This window comes from Andrographis paniculata, unplaced genomic scaffold, assembly GCF_009805555.1.
Source record: "Andrographis paniculata isolate CXL003 unplaced genomic scaffold, ASM980555v1 Contig12END, whole genome shotgun sequence".
NCBI classification, from domain to species: domain Eukaryota; kingdom Viridiplantae; phylum Streptophyta; class Magnoliopsida; order Lamiales; family Acanthaceae; genus Andrographis; species Andrographis paniculata.
Window position 1 is genome coordinate 4,042,684 of NW_026137402.1, and position 17,599 is coordinate 4,060,282.

General features: G+C 36.4%; 1 protein-coding gene across 2 annotated transcripts; it reads right to left on the minus strand.

Moving 5' to 3' along the window:
* Nucleotides 1-330: 330 nt before the first annotated feature.
* On the minus strand, nt 331-12,878 carry LOC127254643 (kinesin-like protein KIN-12D). 2 transcript variants are annotated; one of them, XM_051279864.1, is made up of 36 exons: nt 12,521-12,878; nt 11,717-12,386; nt 11,466-11,621; nt 11,307-11,390; nt 11,080-11,199; nt 10,891-11,004; nt 10,721-10,813; nt 10,466-10,626; nt 10,308-10,382; nt 10,136-10,223; nt 9,990-10,048; nt 9,816-9,879; nt 9,652-9,717; nt 9,391-9,570; nt 9,142-9,246; nt 8,772-9,007; nt 8,605-8,674; nt 8,437-8,496; nt 8,294-8,341; nt 8,128-8,210; nt 6,279-8,031; nt 5,739-6,167; nt 3,245-5,608; nt 3,058-3,165; nt 2,852-2,973; nt 2,690-2,777; nt 2,545-2,619; nt 2,216-2,455; nt 2,036-2,134; nt 1,885-1,959; nt 1,745-1,803; nt 1,559-1,670; nt 1,360-1,470; nt 1,070-1,240; nt 792-986; nt 331-705 (listed from the first exon to the last, which is right to left on the minus strand). In XM_051279864.1, the coding sequence occupies exons 2-36, from the start codon at nt 12,383-12,385 to the stop codon at nt 550-552; spliced, it is 8,688 nt and encodes a 2,895-aa protein (XP_051135821.1). In that variant the 5' UTR covers nt 12,386; nt 12,521-12,878; the 3' UTR covers nt 331-549. The 2 variants fall into 2 exon arrangements, with proteins under 2 accessions (XP_051135821.1, XP_051135829.1); XM_051279872.1 differs by having other exon boundaries at nt 8,128-8,207; nt 12,521-12,877.
* Between the last annotated feature and the right edge of the window lie 4,721 nt (nt 12,879-17,599).

Consider the following 17,599-nt stretch of genomic DNA (forward strand, 5'->3'; position numbering starts at 1 on the left):
CGGACTGCGAGTACAGTGACAAAATGAATACAGTACAAACAATTGTTAATCCAGTTTAGCTGTATAAACTTACGTCTGGAGTTTTTAATTCAAGCGTGATTCATTATCAAAACAATTGAAGGAGTATATGGATATAATCAAGCTACACACTCCAAATGATCCCCTAACAATCTAATTCATCCCACTGCCAAATTAGTTATAACAAACTTACATTTCTTCCATTGATAGTTCACCAATATATTATATGCATCATTATGGGACAATACCAAAATGAGATCAAAATTGTTTCTTTTAATTTTATATATAGACCAATTTTGATTTTTACCCCATATACTGATGATATAGCACGTGCTAGCCAATCAATCAGCAACACAACCAATACAGAATTTTTCATTACAACGTGTGGGCGAAGATGATGAACTTCTCTTGCATTGTCAAAAAAATCATTTATACATACAACGAACATTGTTGTGTAGGTTGTTCTTCATCTGTACATACACAAATATATATATATATATATATGTGTCTACAACAGATCAGCGATCATTTTCATCGATCCAGCTCAGAGAGAAATGCTTGCGACGGTCGACCAAGACTCCGGTGATCGCCGTCGCCGTCATCTCCTCTTGAGCTCATTTCTGGCGACAACAAAGAAGTTTGCGGCCTCAGCTCAGACAATCTGATTCTTTCCTCCGATATCCTATTCTGAAGAACACAAAGACAACAAAAACCCAAAATCAAGAAGCGAAACAAGAAATTCAGACAAAGATTTTCTACAACTTCCTCGATACCTTAAGCTTGACGTCTTCAAGTTCCATTTCTAAAGCGACAACCTTATTCTTGAGGTGTTCGAGCGCTTCCTCAGCCATGGCCGGACTTATATCAGACATCGTCGCAGCCGGTTTTGTAATGCCAGCAGCCTTTAGTACGTTAGTACAAAGGCCGAGTAGCTTTTGAGCTAACTGCAGCCGCTCCTCTTCGGTTTCCTGATTCAGACAGGAAGCCGTTAGTTAGAAATCCATACGCGCGGTTTTGTCTCTTTCGGACAAGATCCCCGTGTTGTACTAACCTTCAACTTCTCGTCCAACTGCTGCTCCCCGTCGAAATCAATGCAAGGATTCCGGCCATTCGCTGCGCGGAACTGAGCCAGCTCATCCTTGACTCGACCAAGAATGGCCTCGGTTTTACGTAGCTTAATGCTTAGATCCTCGTTTTGACGCCTCAATGAATTATTTTCTTCCTACAATGGAAAAGTATATCGATTATTATTACTTTTACTGTCATCCAAATTTATCTTTCACTATACAGATTTAAATGACAGATAAAGTATTATTATTTTCATCGTATGACGATTCTTGCCTTTATTTTCGCGTGATGATGGATTCGTTGTTGGATATTCTGTTGGCCGCAGAGTTTCTTGACTTCGATCTCGAGCTCCATCACTCTCTTCTTGTGATTGGCGTTCTCGACCTGAGAAAACAAAACCGTCGAATGAAATAAAGAAAACAACGACATTTAGGAGAATCGTAGAGACTATATATATTAAGATTCTTTCGACCTTTAACATTTCATTTTCCGTCGCGAGTAGTTTATCTTGGTGGCGAAGTCTTTCGAGCGCGACGTGTGCAGCCATTAGTTCACTTTGTTTTCTCTCGATTTCTTCTAACCATCTGAAACGATATTCGAAATTTAAGTCATGCAAGTTAGAGAGAAATCGGAGGATTAGTTTCAAACGTCTTATTACCCGTTCTTCTCCTTAACAAACTCGTTTATTTGCAGCTTCAGATTCGCGATTTCCTGTTGCTGTAAGAGTAATCCGAGGAAACAATATTATTATTAATTGGAGAAGCGGTTGAGATCAAGATCGGGGAAAAAGCTTTCTACCTTTACTTCGTCTTCGATGTTGAGCTGTTTATTCCCTTCGACTAATGACTGCAGCTGCTGATTGTCAATCATGTTCTGGAAACGGGAAAGTCGACGTGTTAAACTTGTTTTAACGCGTGGCTAAAATCGTGGTCGCGATTCGTGAACTTACAGCGTAGTTCTTCATGTTCAGTTTTACGCCAAGCAAATCCCGAATCACGTCGTGTGTCATGCTTTCGGTGGCAGCCAATCGGGCCTTGAGAGTGAATATCTGCTCGAAGAAACGACACGGTTATTATACAGCCGAAGCATATCTAAAATTTACGTACGTCTCAGAAAGCTTTACGCATACCTCTTTTTGCCGGCTGCATGCGAGAACCTCGAGCTCCTCGATCCGTTGCCTGCCAGCGGTGAGTTCTTCGTCCTTCTCGGATTTAATTTGCTGCGCTAATCCCAACCCAATGCATTTGAAGGGCGATCCTGAGCCTCTAGGCTTCGAATTCGAACCGTTCCTTTCCAACTTGTTTGACGATGAAGTTGCGGCAGGAGCTTCGTATTTGACTTGCTCTAACATAGTTTCCAATGCCTTGAACTGTTTCGAAAATTGAAAGCATTGATCGATGTGTAAATACGCTTGAATTCGATATAATTTCAAATGCTTCGATAAAAGAGAGCTCTCACCTTTTGCTTGTATTCGTTAGCCTGAGCTTCAGCGTGCAAATTTAGTTCGCAAATATGAGCTTTACATTGTGACATCTGTTGAAGAACAAAGGTTAAGATAAACAATATGAACGTCTAATCGGGGAAGAGAACGCGATAGCGTTACCTCGAGATCTCTTGCAGCTATTTCCTTCTCGAGAAGCTGTACGCGTTGAAGTGATTCTTGCAAGTTTCGCTCTTTTTCGTCGAGAATTCTGAGAATGAAGCATTTATGATTAGAGATTACATTCTAAGACTTTACAAACAAAGTACCGGAATTCAATCTTACCGTTTCATCTCAGAATCGTTGTTTTCGACGCTCTGCATTTGTTCTTTGACGTTAAGAAGCTCCAACTCGAGTTCCTCTCTCTGCAATCGTTGTCTTTCTGCGTCTCCTTTGACAATGTCGACCTTGACAACGGAAATACCGCAATGGTAAGAATCGAATCTAATGAAACTATGATCATGTAAAGCTTTTTCCAAATGTGTATATACCTTTTGTTCGAGTACGTTTATGGTACATTCGAGCTCTTCGATGGACCGTTCTAATAGTTTCACTTCCTCCTCTTTTTCTTCAGCTGAGACTTTCTGAAATTCCGCCGCCTGGTATAAACAAGTCGAGACATATCAGGACCATCTCTAGAGCATAACGAATATAATCGAAACGAATATTTCTACCTACCTCTTGAGCTTCTACCACAAGTGATTCGTTCTCTTCAGCTCGAGCTCGTACGATCTCGAGCTCCTCCGACAAAGCAAGAACTTCACCATCCAATTCATCCCTCTGAGAGGCAACTGCATCCAGTTTGCTCTGCAGTGATTCAGTCATTGCGTTCATTCGAGCAAGAGCATTTTCCATTTTACAAAGCTCGGCCTCTAAGTTCTTCGTTTTGATCGTCATTTCGTCCAATTCCTTCGCCGTGGAATCCCTTGCATCTGCGGCTTCTTCTGCAGCAGCTAAAAGCTCAGCATGCTTCCTGGTTAGTGAATCTATCGTCTCGTGATCTTTTCCACGATATGATTCGAGAGAAGCCGCCCTTTCTTCCTGTTCATGGAGCTTAGCTTCGAGTGCTCGACAATCAGCAACGGCATTTTCCAATTCCACCGACTTCAATTCGAAATCTTTTTCTAATGCTCTTAAAGACACTGTCAATTCTTCCATCTCGTCTTTCTGATCTTTACTATTCGATGCAGACTCTTGCAGCAGACTCAAATCGAATAACAATCCTTTAAGAACTTCATCCTTTCTCGACAACTCCATCCGAAGAGACGAAACTTCAGATTCCAACTGCATAGCAAGACTCCCTAGGTGTTCGAACTGCTCCAAGATCTCATCAGTTATCCCCATTTCATTGACGATCTTCTGAAACTTATTATCGACCTCAGTGATTTTTTCCTTAATCAGATTAACTGTGTTGCAGCTTGCAACGTCAGCATTTTCGACTAAATCAACATTCCTCGAAAGCTTCGAGTTTAGTGCATTGAGGTGTTCATACTCATGTACCTGATGAGCTCCAAGTTGTTTCCTCAGTAACATATTTTCCTCCTTCAAAGAATTCATATCATCCAGTTTCCGTTGTAGATCCTGCGTCGTTGAGCACAAACCGTCTTCGACAACAGCGCGAGAATGCTCGAGCGATTCGATTTTAACGCTCGCCAAGTTTAGATCCTCTTCTAACTTGGCAATGCTATTCTCCAATACTGAAATGTTCTCTCTCAGTCTAGGACACTCTATCATGCTGTCGTTCAGACGATCCTGAAGTGCTCCATTCTCCTTCTCAATGCAACTTAGTCTTTCGAGCTCTTCGTCTTTCTTTTCCAGCTCGGCTCGGAGCTTGCATAACTCTTTTTCCTGCAGACACGCATTATTCTGCAAGCAGTGCATTTTCTCATGAGAAGTTCGAAGATCAGATTCCTTGTCAAGCAATATCAACTCCATGGAATCAGCTTCTATGCTCTTGAAAACTGTATCCTGTTTTAAGCTTTCGAAAGTGGCAATGTAGGAATTCTCTAAATCACATTTCAGAAGAGACTTCTGCCTGAGTTCACTCGAAAGGACTAACAATTCGAAATCTTTAGCAGATGATTCGACGGCAAAATTCTCTTCCTGCAACTGCAGCAATTCGTCTTTCTGCTCCAGGAGTCTCTCTTGATCCAGTATAGATGCTATTGCATTCTTGTTACTGATATCGAGCTCCTTCATTAGCGCAGAGAGCTCAGATCCCATGTCGTTGGACCTTTGCAGCATTGCCTCTTCAAGAACACATAAATCTTGCACCTTCTTTTCGAAAGAGGTGAGCTTGAGGGTCATCTCGCCGTCTTCATCGACTTTACTTGAGATTTGATTGAAACCTTTCATGATATCAGCTAATAGCTTCCCCTTAAGAGCTCTGCACATCTCAAGCTCTTTGCATGTTCTCGAATTGTGACCCTGGAGTTCGGAAATAACTGAGCTTGACTCACATAATCCATGGTGGAGAAGACCATTTTCTGCATTCAATCCATTTGCAGTTTCCAAGAGAATTCCCATGTGACAGAGATGTAAGACGGACACGGCGCAATCCTTGACAATAATCTCCGACCAGATCTCTTCGAGCATGGCCTTGATCGACGCGGTTGAATTATGAACGTGGGACTTTACACTTAGGAAATCAGATGAAATAGACTTCCATTCTTCGCAAGAAGTGATCTGGAACTCCGACAGAACATCTTCTAGTTCTGACAGCATGCTCTTCATGGAGACAAGATCGGTGTCGTACTGCTTCTCCAGCTTCACGTAATTCTGCTCGTTCAATTCACTTGAGAGCTTCAAGCTTTCAACTTCTTTTGCAAGTTGTTCTCTCTCACGAGTCAAGTTTTTTTCTTTTGCTTTCAATTCCTGAATGCTAAGCTTCAAGTCTTCGTTAGCTTTTAGCAATTCGTTAACCATAATGTCTGCTTCCTTCATTGTGTCTTGAGCTTCCTCAAATTTCTCAAAGACACACGATGCTTCGATGATTTTCTGGGAAGCCACCACTTTAGCAGCATCAAGTTCATCTTCAAGGAGCTGCCAAAAATGATGAGCACGAAAGAATATCCGCCCGTCAATCCTCGGTAATAAGGGTAAATGAGGTAGGAAAAAGATCACTATGAGCGTAAAATAGATAGGTCAAAAGCAAGTTAACATAACATCCTACCTCTGTTTGATGAGACCAGGAATCTAAAGATTCTTGAACTATTTCTTCAAGTTTGTTCATCTTGACATCCATAGCATTGACTTTGAGCTCCAATGTACGTTCAAAATTAACCATGGAATCTTGGAGAAAAACTGCCTGCTTGATCAAGGACCTGATGCCCTGGCGACTGCATTTCTCGGATGCCAAGATCTCTTCTTTCTCCGCTTGTAGAGTAGTCGTCTCAGCTTGCAAGAATTGCAAGCTCCCGAGAGCACATTCAATCTCTTTCTTCAAAAGAATTATATCAGCATCTCTACCATTAGCACCCTCGATGGTGGTACTCTCAGATACCGAATTGATATCATTTTTAATCGAGTCTTTCATTTTCACATCCCCAATGCTCCTCCACGAGGCTGTCTCATTTAAGTCTTTTGCTGGTTTGCTACCTGTCTGCAACAACATTAAACTTAAACTCAATTGTCCATAAAACCATCGATTGATCATAAAAAGTATAGCAACAAACTACATATGAAAGAACTCCAAAAAGAGAAGTATGCAAACCCCTAATTCGCGCTCGTCATTGGTAGAGACACATGTCTCAAAATCACCATGCTGTTTTGCATGCTCGGCCGCCATGAAAGACTTCAATGTTGAGACTCCAGAATGCAACTCCTTCAGTCTTTCTTTGGCTTCTAGTATGTTGCTCTCCTCATTCTTTTCAAATTGTTCGTGCTCCTCAGCCAACTCCATTCTTAATTTAGTGCAATATTCCTCCGATGCTGCTAGTTTCATTTGGAGAGAATCAATCTTCTTATTTACTTCTTCAATCATCGGAGCCTGATTCTGGAGAGTTGTATCTTTATCCATAATAATTTCACTTAACTCATGAATCTGAACTTCCTTATCATGCAAAGATCCCTGATTGGTAGCATTCAACTCCCACAATCGGTTCACAATCACAAAAGCTGCTGTAGCACAAGTTGATGCCTTTTTGAGTTCATCCTGTCCATGCTGATTTAAGCACTGAAGTTCTTTAATGGTGGATATCTTGTCATCTAACTCAGACTTTAAAAGGATGATTTCATTCTCCTTTTCTGTGCACTCCAGTTGGTGTGTCTCAGTCATGGCCAAAGCCGCCCCTCTCAAAGACCTCAGCATGCACTCCATATCATTCTTCCCATCTACTGCATCCTTCAGGCATCGATTCAGTTCTTCTATCAATACCTCCTTTTCGAAAACATACTTTCTCATCCTTTCAAATGGTTCAGATATCCGGCATTGATTGTGAGTAGCTGAATCAGAACCGGCATCAGTTTGGTCTGCAGTATCTTCAACAGCCTCATGCCCGCCAGTGAGAATAGCTTCAATTTCAGTGGCTATCGAATCACATTCTTCCATCATCTTCTTTAACTCCCTATCTTTCTCTTCAAGAATTGCAGCTAGCTCTGCATTTTCTTCAGTTCTTGCACGTAAACTTTCCTCCATTACAGTCATTTGAGTTTCCACTTGCGTCAACCTGTCTCTTGTGCCTGTCTCCTTCATGTTACTATCGAGAACTTCCTGCTGAAGAGCAGAGAGCTCTTCCTGCAAGCAAACAATGACCTGTGCAGTTTCAGCCTCGACCTGTCTGCGAGCTTCCTCCAATTCTTCATCAGCTGATACTTGCAAGACAAGTTCATCTTGATACTGCTTGTTCAGTTTCTTGGCTTTTTCAAGAGAATCGTGCATCTTCTTCAACTTTGCTTCCAAAGGAGAGTCCTGACTCGCCAAAGTTCTACATAAAGAGAGATCGCTTTGCTCCTTTAGCTTCGAAATTTCCAGCTCCTTCTCGTTCAGCAATCCTTCAAATCGATCTTTGGAGTTCTTGAGATCTTCTATTTCATTAATTGCTTGAATATGTTGAGACTCAAGAGCCTCAAAAATCAGCTTTGTGTTTCTGAGCTCTTCCTGGACTTTCTCATGCTGTTTGGTTATATCCATAATCTTTTCTTTGGACAACTGAAGTTCCCTGTTAACAGAATTCACCATTTCCTCAGCTTCAGCACGATATGTCTTCTCTTCCTGAAGAATAACTTTGAGGATATCGAGCTCCAGCTGTAAATCCATGATCTCTTCTGCATGCTTTGGGAGATTTTTGGTCTTATGATCTCCATATGCTGCTCCTCTGTCCTCCTGTGGGATAGCCATTTTTTCTGGATTACTGAAAGAGGGAACTTCCACTATAGACTCCTTTATAACTTCTGCACTGCAATCATGATCCTGATTTGCAGATGCAACAGCACTTAACGAGGCATCGCGCAGCTCCTTTAATTCCCTGCAGAAGATTACCAAGACAACAAACACCAAACATGAAATTGCATGGAAGCGAGGAAACGAATATAAGAAGGTGCAAATAAGTCCAAAATCTCACCGCCTGAGCTTTGCATTGTCTTCCAGACAACAACTTAATTTGTTCTTACTCTCCTCTAACTCAGAAAGAGCTTTCGTCAACTGCTACAAAACAAAAAGCATATTAAAGATCATCTGTACCAGCATATCTTAACCATAGGCTTAAGATCAGAGAAAAGATATCAAACCTCCTTATGAAATGAACTATTGTGGAATTCTTCATGATTTGAACGACTCTGCATCAAAATTGAAACAAGATATATAAATCATATAAAGAACTGGAAGATATGTAAAACATGAACTGAACCGGAAAATAAAAGTCATTATATACCCCCTTTGCCTCGTGCTGATTAGGAGGATGCTTTGAATTTCCATCGAGGACGACAATAAGCTGTCAACAGTAAGCATCAAACTATCAAGGCATTGTTGGAGAAGGCCATAGGAATAGAGCTCAAAACAGATCGGTAAGCCATTCACAAGAAGGAAGTGGTTACGCTACCTGTTTTCGCAATTCCGATATTTCATTCAGCAACAAGTCTCTTTCCCCATCATCATACATATCTTGAAACCTACAAGGTTCCAACATGAAAATTTTGCAAATTCAAAAGCCCGTACATGGCAGTAACAGATCAGCTTCAGGTTGACTTGTGTTTTAGAAAAATGTACCTCCGGACTTGCTCTAAAAGCCTGATGTTTTCAAGGGCAAAGCGTGTCACTTCAGGATTCTTCTCAATTCTTGCTCTCAAGAGCTCAATCTCTTCTGTAAGTGCACTATTTTCTTTCAGCAAATAAGCATCTGCTGACATCGTACCACCAAGTACAGCCTCCATTCTCTGAATTTTGTCTTCTCTAAACTTCAGCATCATTTTTGTGCACCTGGTGTCCTCCTCTCTCTGACTAACCTGAGAAGCAACATTGTTTTTAGACTTCATCAGCATTCCAGGGAGTTAGAAAACACAGATTCTTGAAATGCTCATTTTTTTTACTATTATTATTTAAAATAGAAAAAAACAGATGGAACAAGGATAAAGAATACCAGACGATTCAAGTGCTCAATTTCAGCTTCAAGTTGTTTAATTGTAGATTCTGCCATCTGCTCTCTCCGCAAGGAGCCAGCAACGGTTGTTTCCAATGACTTTAACTGGAATAAAAAAGAAAAATACAACAAAAATGCAACAAAAATCCTTCAACTAATATTTAGTGCTTTACATGTTCAACATTCTGAAAAGGACAAGCATTGTTCTACCAAAAGGGATGTTAAAAAACATAGAGCACCGTTCATTACCTGTTTACTGGACACTCTGACAACTCCATGATGTTCTTTTCCAAACACAAGGGGTTGATCCTCTTCAAATGTTCTTTCATTGCAATCGTCAAAGCCTTTGTTTCTTGTGTCTGTAATCGCAGGTCGTTCAAATGACAGTGATCGGAATACCTTTTCTCGTTTGATGGCAGAAAGCTCCTCCTGCCACAACCAACATCGCATATTTGCTTCAAAAATGAAGACAAGTTATTAAAGTTAAAACCATACGGAGCTAATCCAGACCTTCAACAGTTGTATCTGACGTTTTAATGCAACAATATCTCCAGAAGAATCTTCATTAATGACAGCCTAAAAATGCATAATAACTCATTAAACAGATCATGAAGAACAATGGATTTATAATGGCTAACTGACTAAACTTTCAGTGAGAAAACAAATGAGCTCACATTGTTCTGAATCAGTTTCGCACGTTGAGCAAACTTCAAAGTGTTCAATGTTTCTGCTGCAGAACTGTACACCAAAGACACAGTAAATGAAAGCAAAGACATGCTCTCTTAATCCAATGCTTTTCCAACAGATAAGAACAAAAAAGACAGTTCAAACATGAAAATATTACATACCAGATAGATGGGCTGATGTTAGCTACTATCACTGTCTTCGAGTTTCCACCCAGAGAATCCTGTATTTCATTTCATTATCAAATAACAACACAGCAGACAATGGAAAGCACTTTGGATAATAGATGAAGCACAAATTAATGATGCACCTGAAGCAGAAATGTCAGCCTTGAATCTCTGTAAGGAACATGCCTTGGTTTTCCATTTGCTACATCCACCAAGACCATGATTACATGGCTGCAAAAAGAATGAGGAAATGTTAACTCCCACAAGCGAAGAGGAAAAGAAAGAAATAGTAGAAATGTATGGTGAGCTTAGTACCCTAGAGTCGACAAAGATTTATTAATATTTGCAGCTTCTTTCAGGCGTTCCCCCTCAGCACCCGAAGTTTTTTGCCTGTTGGATGATAGGGATGATGCAGTTAAATAAGAATGTGAATCATTTTATCAGAGGCCAATTTTACATGTACGATCAGGCACCTTTCAGAGCCAGCAAGGTCAACAAGGTTGAGCCTGGCAAAGCGGAAGTTAGTGGTGGAATCCTTCTCCCACCTACTTTCGATTACACATGTAAAAACGCTGTGCGAACGGCTGCTTTCTCTGTTCATATTTGTTGCAGCAACTTTCCTATTCGAGGAACCCTGTAGCGCAAACCAAAGTATATAATACTACTTAGTGACATGCATACTTGAAGATTTTGTAAGCCATAAAAAGAAAATCTCGAGCGTATTTTACCTGAGTTAGGAGCTGGACAATATCCCCCACTGAGTGAACCTCGAATTCTGACAGATCTTCAACATACACACCCTTTTGCATGTCCTCCCGCAACTGGTATTAGAAACAAAATCTTATGAGAGAATGCAGCGATGCTGGAGTATTGAGAAGTATCTAAGAGTGTGCTTTACCATCAAATTTGTGGCTGAAGGTTCAAGAAGATCAGTAATTTGTTCGTTATAGATCTCCAGAAAAGAGCATTTGCAATAGTACTTCAGCCGCTCATCTCTTCGGCTTTCCTCTTCCTGGAAGAGACAGTGACAGGCTAATTATGTGTATCAAAAAACAGTGTGTATGGAAGCAAAGAGAAGCAAAGTTACCGCTCTAATCCTTGCAAACAAGAACTCAAATATGCGAGGGGTCATCCCACGATTCGAACTGGGTTTCACTTCCAGCTCTTCAATCTCACCAAGCATTGTGTATGTCTTCCCACTACCGGTCTAATTATCAATCAAATCTTAGTATGCAAAACACTAGATCGAAAATATATATATATAATGCATAATAATACAAGCACATTTAAGGTCGCGTAAGTTTTATTTATTACCTGACCATAGGCAAACATACAGCTATTATATCCAGACAAGCAATTCTCCACCATGGGCAAACCAACCATCCTAAAAAGTGTATCCTGAAAACACCAAAGCAATAGTCAATCTCTTCGTCTCATTACGAAATCAGCCATTACAAATGTATGTTAACCAACCTGGTCTATAGCTTCACACGCTACATGATCAAACATAAACCGGGTCTCCGGATGCCCAATCCAAGTGAGACTGTGTGGACTCTCCTGCTTCAAGCACCTATTATATCCAAAACTGCTTTTCTCCATGTTATTCAGAGGTCGAATTCGAATCAAGACCTGAAATATAGAGTTAAATTATTAGCTTCTATTTGTTATGAACCAAGGGAGGTTGCAAACACAGTTCACACACAATGACAACAATAATAGCTTACTTGCACATTGTGTTCTAACCAGAACGATGGATCTTCCTTGAGTTCGAAATACGGAACCTCAACAGTATTGACAACAATGGAGGGATTACCAGAGCTGGAAGCTCCTTTAGAGAGTGCGGCATAGTTAGGCATCCGAGAACCACCTCCACTGGGAACAGTTCTGGAACCACTAGCTAAACAAAGTCCTGGATTCGGGGGCTTGTTTACACTCTTCGACGGCGTGCTTTGCGTCGAATTGCACTCAGAATAAGCCTGATTAGCTCTGCTCCCCATTCTGTTGGAAGTTGGAGTGTTGGTGACTGAAGCTACTCTTCCTTCCTCCTTGGCATCCGCAGCAGCAGCATTAGCCGGCGGATACTCAGTCCTGTGACCCCAACTGAATCGGTTTTTCGAAATTCCTTGCTTCTCCGGAGTTCGGAGCCCCATCGAAGTATCTGAGTACTTCCGCTTGGGCTTAACAAGAGGAGCTGGATCTACTTTCTTGGAAGGTTCTGGAATTGCTCTAGGGATTCGAGACGGCTCTTGAATTGCATTCAAGGGGGGGCGGGAGGGATCTGTGGCTATGTAGGGAGTCGAAGAATCGCTAGGGTTTATCGGCACGTTCTCCGCCTCCTCCGCATTGCTGCTCTTCCCGGAATTGCGTCGCAGGAATTTGAAATCCCTCAACATCCTGAGCTTTGAGAGAAAGGACAGTCGTCGATAATTTTGAAAAGGAAGTGAAACAGCGAGATAGATGAGTTGAAAAATACAATGTCGAAATGAAGGTTTCTCGATTTCTTGAAGAAATTGGTAATAAAGCCCCACCTGTCGAGGAGAAGAACTCCGGCAACGCGAGATCTTGAAATCTTCTCTTCGGATGGAATTAAACTACGAATCTGCGACAAAAATCTTGAACCAAAACATGAACTCTAACCTTCTTCTTCTTGTACTGTATTCTTTAAATTTCAAGGCTTGGTTGATTCTTCACTCTCTTCTTGAATGAATCTAGTTTGACATTGCGCCCTCTGTCTCTGTATCTCGAAGTAGAGTGCAGAGTTAAAGAAGGAATTTGAACAAGTGTGGTGAGATGAGATGAGAATTGATATCAGATGGCGCTGTGGAATTTTGAATTGTAGAGAGAGAGAGAGAGAGAGAGAGAGAGAGAGAGAGATTAAGGAAAGCAAGAAGAAAGTAGAATGATAATAATGTAGGGTTGTAGAGCTGTAGCTAGCTAAACGGCTATATAATTTGAATTCGCTCATGTGGGCCCCCATCGGTTAGATTTATCTCAGCATTTTTTGTTTTTTATTAATTTGTGCGCCAGGGATGCTATTGGTTAACGGATTGTACACTCAATTTAGTATTTTTCTTTGAAAAAAATTTACTCCTTCACTTTGTACTTGAATAAGTATTTATTTTTTTCTTTTAGCGATCTTTTATTTAATATTAAAAATATTTTTATAATTTATAAAATATAATATAAATATTATTATTTTTATATTGCATAATATTTAATAAAATTATTTTAATTTTTTATATTTTATTTCTATTATATTTTAATATAATATTAAATTGATAAAGAGACAAGGGAGAGTATTAATATTTATTTTATATGGATCAATAAGTATATAGTACTTATGGTGTGTTTTTAAGGGAGTTTGGGGAAAGTTTGGTTTGGATTTAGTTTTTATTTGAATTTTGCGATGAGTTTGAATTTTTGTTGCTTCTTTTTTGTTTGGATTTGGTTGGGATTTTGGGAGTTTTGATGTATATTGATTCGATGGATAATGAATAGAATAATATAAATGTGTATTTGATTTAATTGATAAAATTTATATTGTATGATTTAATTATAAATTTATATTATCCCCAATATATATATTTAAATTTTTATTTATTTGTATTTTAAAAAATTTTATTATTTACAAAATGACATATATATTTTATATATTTTTTTCATTTAATTATAATAAATATTAAATTATATTTTAATTTTTTAAAATATATATATATATACATGCACAACGTCGGCGGAATGGTGGACAACCCCAAATTTAGGGTTGGAGAAACACACCCTTAAATCTTAATATATATCTTAGGGGATAAAGTGGTTTTAGTTTAGTATCTAATTTATTACTTCTTTAGTCCCATGTAATTTATCCATATTTTTTTTTATTTTCGTCGGCCTCATATAATTTGTTATTTTTTTAAAAAAAATAATTATACATTTTAATCACAATTTAAATTTTTATATTTTATAATTTTTAAAATCTTAATTAAATTATTTAGTTATATTAATCTTAAAATATAATTATTTTTACTATACAATAATTACTTTTACTAATGCACTTCTTAATTACTTAATAATTATACTTTACCTAAATTCTTGTATTTACAGTAGTATTCCCATATTACCTGGGGCAAATGGAATATCATTTTAAAATAATAAATAGATCTTATATATATTGGTCTTTAAGTGTAAAAACTTCATAACCAGTAATTTTGATATCATAGTTTTGTTGTTTCAATACTTTTTTTCACAAGTTTTTTTTAAATTTATTATTTTTATATTTTTTTTAATTCTCGGTAACTCACATAAAAAATTATATATTTTTTCAACAATTTTACAAAACAAAGACACCCCATAATGGCTCACTTTGTAACATTATGACTCAGCTAGAGATATTATGGGTGTATACATTAACCGAATACAATTTAAATGCTTTTTTAAAAAAATAAAAATAAAAAATCATGAAAATTTAATTTGGTCCAATTGTAAATATCAATTTGATCCGATCAGAACATTTTGCAATTACGAATTTATCTCATTTAGAAATCTTATACTCTTTGTTTTTAATATGGTCGTTCAATTTTTTCTTTTACTATACAAAACTAAAATAATATTTATTTTTTTAAAAAAAAAATCAGAATAACACACCCTTAAACAATTGTTCTATTTACAATATCTTTTCACAATTTTTATTATTAAATTGTCACAATTTGTTTACCTAATCGATTTTTTGGGCACAATTTTTGTAATATTATAAAAAAAAAATACTCTCTCTATCCAGCTAAAAAGTATACACATTTCTATTTTGGAACGTCCAATTACAAAGTAAATATTTCATTAAATACTTTATTTTTTTTCCACAAATATCTTTACTTTACATCACAACATTATTTTTATACCAAAAAATAAAAGTAAAAATATCATTACACTATTTTTAACTACTCATTATAATTAAAATACTATTATTTCTTAAACATGGTGTCAAAAGTAAATGTATATTTTATCCGTGGACGGAAGGAGTACAATATATAAATATTAATGCATCACTTATAAAAAAGTCAATAATTTAATAAAATAAAATAAAATAATTACTATACAATAAAATTATTTTTATTTTTCCAAAACTATCACTTATTATCGCTTCATTTTTTAAAAAATATATGAAAATACTTTGGAGGAGTATCTTGATTGCCAGTATAATTTAACTTATTTTTCCTATACTTTTAATTTTAATTTAAACAATCATAAACGATTTTGTTATATTCCAAATTGTGTGTATGGTGTATTCGTTTCTGAAGCAAAATTTCTTTTCAAAAGGTCCAACTTCCGGGTAATATTTTTTTGACTTAAATATTTTATAATTTTTATACAATATTTTGTTTTATATTGTATATTGTTGTTTGATTTCAAATTATCTTGATACCATATTTATTTTGACATTGTTTTTAATAAATTAGTTGTTTAGTATTTGTGTATATATTTGTATTTTATAACATCTTAGTAGTTTGTTTCGGTATTATTTATAAATTTATATTTATGGTATTTTTTTATGATATATTGTTTATATGTATAATGTATTTATGTGTATTTCTTATAATAATATTTTTATATATTGCTTATTTTCATACTATTATTTTTATTCTTATTAGTATTTATTTAATGACATTTAATATATATATATATATTCTTACATAAATAAACAACGAGTAGTGGCCAGATCAATATTGATATTTTACTGTACCGGGATGGTAACATTATACGAAAGTCAGATACAATATAATATGATTGTGATTCAAAGTGTATGACAGTTGTTCTACAAAATAATATATTTGAAGATTTAGAAAGTTTGATTTATAATTTGATTTCTCTGAATTAAAAATGTCATATACTTAGGGGTGTTTGGCAAATAGTTTTTTGAAGAACTTTTAGTTTATTGAACAGCTTTTAGCTGTTTGACCAGTCAAAAAACTAATTGAGGTGTTTGGTAGTTTAGCTTTTTGGAATAGCTTTTTGGACCCAAAAAGCTAATTTCTGAAAAGCTAACTTACCCAGCATTTTGAAATAGCTTTTTCTGTAAAAAAATTTTATTCCTTATATGCCCTTAAAAATTTATTATACATTTTACACAAATAAATATATTTTGATTATTTATTAATTATATTAGAATATTTTATTATATTATAGTTTTACTTTTATAAATTTAAAATAATTAATTTTTATATAAAAATTATTTTAATTGTAAAATATATAAATTTATTAAAATCAACATAAATAAAAAATATAAATATTAATAATTTATTTTTTTATTAAAATTATATTATATAGATTTTATACTAAAAATAAATTAAATAAATTAAATTTATTGAAAATTATAAATATAATGAACTAATCGATAACTAACATAATAAATATATACACGAAAAATTTATTATTTTATATTTTACATCATTTTCAATAAAAAAAAACTATTTATATATTTTCATAAAAATATATTATTTTTTAAATCTAACTGTAATAAAAATAAATATTTTTATAACACTTTTACAATTTTCAATAACTAATAACAAAAATTTTTTAACATTCTAAACCCAAAAAAACATAATTGAATATATTAAAAACAAGAATAAAATAGAAATGTCCTCAATTGTCATTTTACGTATAAACAACTAATGTCAAACAGTTGTTTTACCAAACATTTTAATACAAACAACTAATCGAATCAGCTAGTCAAACCAGCTAATTGAATCAGCTAATTGAATCAACTAATTGTCAAACACGCCCTTAGACTAATACACAAGATAATAAGAGAATAAGACTTATTACAATGATTTTTAAATTCAAAAAATAATTATCAATGTTTAGAGTTATTTTGTTGAATTTCAACTTAATGAAACAAGTGAGGTTGTAAAGACAACGTATATGAATCTTGTTGAAACGTGACTTGGATTTAGCGGTCTACCCGACCCTAAACCAAAGCGAAATGGCTGTTTCAATTGGCAGGGTTCCTTTTGGGCTTATCCTAATCGATAACAAATAGGCTTACGGTTTAGGGTGTTTTGGGGTGCTTATAAATAGACAACTATGGTTCTTAGTCGGATGACATATTGTAAATCTCTGAATCAGTATAATAAAATCTCTCCGGTTCCTGCCCGTGGACGTAGGTTGACACACCGTCACCGAACCACGTAAAACCTCTGTGTTCTTTATTTGCTTTCTTTCTCGTTTTCTCATAACAAGTGGTATCAGAGCCATATCTCATTGATTGAAGATGTCCTCGTATAAGTTTGATCTGGAGAAGTTTAATGGGTCGAATGACTTCACGCTCTGGAAGGTCAAGATGAGGGCACTTCTGGTTCAACAAGGATGTGCGGCTGCGTTGGAGGGAGAAGACAAGTTTCCTAAAGACACGAAGGAGGAGGTAAATAAGGAGATTTTGGCAAGGGCTCATTCCGCGATCTTGCTGTCAGTTACTGATGAGGTGTTACGGGAGGTTGTAGATCAGACAACGGCTTTTGGGTTATGGAATAAACTGTGTGAGAAGTACCAAAACAACTCCCTCACGAACAGGCTATATCAGAAGCAACGTCTTTACACCCTTCGGATGTCCGAAAGTA

Bases quoted from the DNA above. Each gene is read 5' to 3' on its own strand.
- LOC127254643 (XM_051279864.1), bottom strand. From the start codon at position 12,385: ATGTTGAGGGATTTCAAATTCCTGCGACGCAATTCCGGGAAGAGCAGC. The intron at 10,224-10,307 runs GTACTAAGCTCA...TTCTTTTTGCAG, and splicing joins AAATCTTTGTCGACTCTAGG to CCATGTAATCATGGTCTTGG. The intron at 8,497-8,604 runs GTAGCGTAACCA...TACTGTTGACAG, and splicing joins TATCGGAATTGCGAAAACAG to CTTATTGTCGTCCTCGATGG.